Below are 4,771 nucleotides of genomic sequence, written 5' to 3' on the forward strand. Positions count from 1 at the left end.
CCGAGTGCGACGAAGCGAAGCTCTCCTGATAGAGCTCCAGGCTGTGAACTGAGATCGAAGCCTCAAATTATAGCGCCCCATGGCAAAGAAGCAGCGCTTATCCCTCAGGACAGAAGTACATGCCTTGATCAGTCAAGTGATGGTTCATATACAGACTCGTTCATCGATCAAGGGCAAAGCTCCGTGAGGCCTACAGCCTCTCAGGCTGCCAACTCGACGGCTCAGAGACTACCTTCTTCTATATTAAGGAAGATGTATCATGGCACAGTGCCGTCCAGCCTTTTCAACAATAAAAGTCCTTCTTCGGAGACTCAGTCGAGGAGGAGGGATAATATAGTCACCGATTTGGAAATTGAAACCCCGAATTATAGTATGTCAAGGACCAAGTCTCCTGTCAGAAATGCCAAGGCAGGCGACTATTTACTTGAGAAGCAAACTGTCAGTTTGAGTCATCATGAGAAGAAACCGTCAACGCCTTCATATCCTGGAATCAGCAGTGGGATTTCCCCATCTGATGCCCACATTGGTGTTGGGGAAACTTCAAGCAAACGTAACACCGCCGCTAAGCAGACTCCTGCCAATCATCTGGCTGCCAATACAATGGCAAACAAATCAGGGCCGTTGCCTGTTTTCCAAGAATCGACTAGACTTCCATCAGTTCAAGTTCCACACGTTAATACGCCACTTCCCGCTTTCTCACACAAGACTGTCACTAACAGAGAAAAGTTGACTTTACGAGAAATGGCAACCTCTTTGCTCGAAACTAACAAAGAAGCCGAGGATTCTCAAATCTCAGACGAGCAGAGAGCACAGTCCTCAGTCTCGGTCAAGGAGTGCGAGGCGGTTCTCAACAATGCCCAAACTGCTGTAGGTACAATCCAGACAGACATCCCACCGTGTTACTCAACCAACAAGCCCACTATGGCGAGGTCACCTCAACTCTCTTCTGATCAGAGTTCAACAATACGTCGTCCAGCGACAGCGAGTAGAGTTGTTTTGACAGCTTCTATGACTTCTAGAGACCACCTAAACGAGTATGATGGATTGAAGGAGCAAGCTGAATGTACTGTTTCATCGGCAAATGCGCGGCCGGTCATTCCATACACCTCATTGAAATCGTCCTTTCCCACTCCTCGACGACAGACAGATAACGTCTCGACACTCTCCTCGCCAGAAGGCACAAACCGTTCAGAGAGACTTAATGCGTTATCAACAGAAATCAAGCAGATCTCACATGCCTCCGAGAGGCTTCCCACGGCGAAGAAAGGCTCTGAAAAGAGGAAGCACTCTCAAGCCGAGGGTCCAAGCGCAAAACGTCCTAAGAATTCGAGGCAACGAAAGTATTCTCGACCTCCTTCTGTCAATGCCGAAGATAATCAATATCGTGTTGAGCGGCTTGAGAGGTTCAACCCCAAAACAAATCGATATTTTGTCAGGTGGGAGGGATATCCATCACGGGATAGAAGATGGGTGTCTCGTTATGACATCGATCAAACTCTGATCGACGAATATCATCAGTTAAATAAATAAGGCCAAGCATAGATTACAGCCATTTATGAGTTATCGAGAAGAATTGTCTGCGACTTTCATATCTTGTTTGTATAGTCTATCAATCTCAACATAATTCGACTCTATATGCTAATAAATTCAACATAGACAGAGGAGCCAGCCTATTCGACACAGACCTAAAGGATATAACTAAGATAGAAATCGCGGGGAACACACAAATGAGACCTTGCACTAGTTATAGTCCTTGCTTTCATGCAGTGGCCATAAGCCAAGCTGATTTCTCTTCTTTCCAAGCTGCTAAGCAGTCCCTCTTTTCATCCCGATCGAGATCCTTGAAATTTCCAACATCAAGAAGCTCTAAATAATTGGCAAGAAATTCCTCTTTCAAATCTTCTAGCGTGGCAGCATCACTGGCTTGGCTAGGCTGTGACTTGGAGGATCTGGCTTTTGCCGCAGGCGTCGGCGACCGAGATGCTGACGACCGGGCAGATTTCGCACGCTGTCGTTCTACGTCGCGTTGAGCTAGGCCAACAGATGGTGACTTACTCGTTGCTCGGCGCTTGCCAGTCTTGGCCTCAGTGTATCTCTCCTCAGCCTCGACCGCGGCATTGTATATAGCAACATCAGCATCCTTCTTTCCCCATCTCGCTCTCAAAGTCGCTCGCGGCTCCCAGCACTTTTTGACTAGACCTTTCCCTACGTCCCAGGCGATTAGGATGTATGTAGGAACATCGGTCCACCTTTCAACCAAGTCGGGGTTTATCAGGTCCAAGTCAGCTGAACCACGCTTGTCTGAAGCTTTCCATGCCACCCCGTATATTCCGCGGATATGCCGTTTTGTATATTTAAACTTGCCATTGTCCAATCTTTCGTCTCCCAGCCTGTTCTTTGGATTGGATACTTTCTGGGCTTCTGGCGGGTCATCCTCGTATTCGGGCGGCTGTGCGTACTTTTCCAGGCGGTACCTCGCAGCGCTTTTCTTGCCGTACTGATTGATGTAGAGCATCGACCGGCCACCAGACCATCCCACAGTCTCGGCATTCTTTGTCGACTTCGCTCCCGGACGGGAATACAGAGGCTTTCCATATTCGGGATCCGAGAACGCTGCGGCATCAGAGTCCGATTCGGAGTCACTTATTTCGGAAATTTCTGCATCAGAGTCAAATAGATTCCCACTATGTCCCTCTTTTTCTCCTTCCTTTTCAATAGATGGCATTGGCTGGTCTGCATCTATGGTGACCTTTTTCTTCCGGTTCTTGGCATTGTCCTCATGTTCATCTCCCTTCGTTTGTTTGGGTGCTTTCTCATTTTCGCCGGACGTATCTGGCTCTCCCGCGGCCTCATCGTTGTCAATATCCATCATATCCATGCTTTGCAGTTGCTCGGCACTCATGGATGCTATCACGTCATCTCTTTCTTTGATGGCACTTTCCAACTGTGTGATCTTCTCCTTGTCTTCAGCTTTCGACTGCTGCTTCAAGTTCATGAGCCTGCGCTCCATTTTCTTCCTTCGAGCCTCAGCTGAAGGCCCGGAGATCTTATCAGAGGTCTTGGTTGGAGCCATTTTCTTTGTCCTTTGCAAGGCGAAAGCCCAGGAAATCAGATATTGTGGTGATCAGCAAACTCTAAAATCTAGAACCGGGAACCAAAGTGGTTATGTAGAAACCTGATCTCTCAGAAGAAGACATCATGTGACATCTTTAAAAGACCAAGTTTTGTCCCAGGGCCAGAAGATGGATCTTTCAAAGCCCATCTTTGCCTTGGTACCAGATATGGGTCTTTTCATGACTCTTAATGATATGTCCGTAATTAAGTCACCTTGATTATCGAAAAACCACTTCGGTCACTCTCCTGTCTTACGGTCAATGGTCCAAGTATAAGTAACCGAAAAGGATAATGAAGCACATGGTGTGAGCGAACTACTCGGGGGATTACAAGATGTATACTATCTAACGCTTTCCTGTTATTGAAAACTTTGTAGAGCACGAGTGCAATCTGGACGAGATGAGATGACAATTTTGGGAACAAGATACATCTTACTAACGGTTCTCTGCTTAAAGTTGGCCCCATTTGCGGCCTCCCTGATCTGTGGATCGGTGTACGTGCCCACGTTCGCGGACACGTTTCGAGAACAGGAGTTAAACACGGCCCAGCCCAGCTCAGCTAAGATAATACTCGCACTCAGACGCACATAAAGCCAGCCTTGACAGTTAAGCCATTACATTCTCCGTACAGCTCTTTACAGAGAAGATTGTGAACACGGCCGTAGAGCTTTGCATCATGACCTTCATTATATGCGGCTGCGGGCTGGTGTCTGTCCTTGCCAAGTCCGCACGATTGCGTGTAGACGAGGATGCCGAAATTCCTCGTCCGGTGGATTCCATAGAAGATTACGCCTCTTCAACAAAGACAGCGAAGTGTGTTCGCTTCTTCAAGCCGAGTCTCCAATACAATAGATCTATGACACCCTCTCCGGCGACGATGAAGACGGGTTTCGAGTCAGACGAGAATGAGCAAGGATCCTAAACATCTACCAATATCTTCCACATAAGAAGCTGCTGAGTCTAGACATATAACTTTCGCTTTGATCTTAGTTTCTATCATCCCATTATGCTCACAGGATATTTTACAAGAATTTCATGCCTTTTTATTTTCAATGACGAGTTGATGGTGTTTCGTCGAAGAATATTCTCCCGACTGGATGATTGCTCAAGAATGAACATTATTAACTACTAGAGGAGATTGGATATACACTCGTTGATGACTTTGATACACTTTTCCACTAAATTATGTATCGGCCATCGTGGTCTTCCCAATAGACCTATTTGGTATGATTTATCAGCCAAATATATCACTTAATGAAATTAAACACCGTGTATGAGAAGTCGATCAAGATCTTAGTTCACTATCTAGAACCCGCCTAATAAGTTACAATAAGCTGATATACCATATTCCAATCGCTACTCAGTGACTAGTGACTAAAAGCACTGAATGTCCAAATAAGATCGTTGTTAGAGACTCTGAGAAGAACCAAAAATGTATCTCCTAAGTGCCAAGCCAAGATATCGCCAATCTTGTTATCCTCTTCGAACCCGGTATACACAGTAGTGTTTACGAGGAAAGGAGCCACGTCGCCCGAATTTGTCGCTGGCAGATTTGGCATCCGGATTTGATCTATATCCGCAAAATTGAGTTTCACATTATAGAATACATCAATGTTCAGGGTGATTCTGTTGAACTTGAGCTGCCGGTTTTCGTCAAT

At 46.2% G+C, this 4,771-nt stretch overlaps 1 protein-coding gene across 1 annotated transcript; it reads right to left on the bottom strand.

Annotated features, from left to right (window-relative positions):
- Positions 1–1,928: 1,928 nt before the first annotated feature.
- Positions 1,929–3,010, bottom strand: UCRPA7_1845 (hypothetical protein; the record flags this gene model as incomplete). The annotated part of the gene is made up of 2 exons (XM_007914424.1): positions 1,929–2,008; positions 2,056–3,010. 2 exons carry the CDS (start codon positions 3,008–3,010, stop codon positions 1,929–1,931), a joined length of 1,035 nt encoding a protein of 344 aa, XP_007912615.1.
- Positions 3,011–4,771: the final 1,761 nt, after the last annotated feature.

This window comes from Phaeoacremonium minimum (genome assembly GCF_000392275.1).
Source record: "Phaeoacremonium minimum UCRPA7 unplaced genomic scaffold PA7_03_scaffold_134, whole genome shotgun sequence".
Lineage (NCBI taxonomy): Eukaryota > Fungi > Ascomycota > Sordariomycetes > Togniniales > Togniniaceae > Phaeoacremonium > Phaeoacremonium minimum.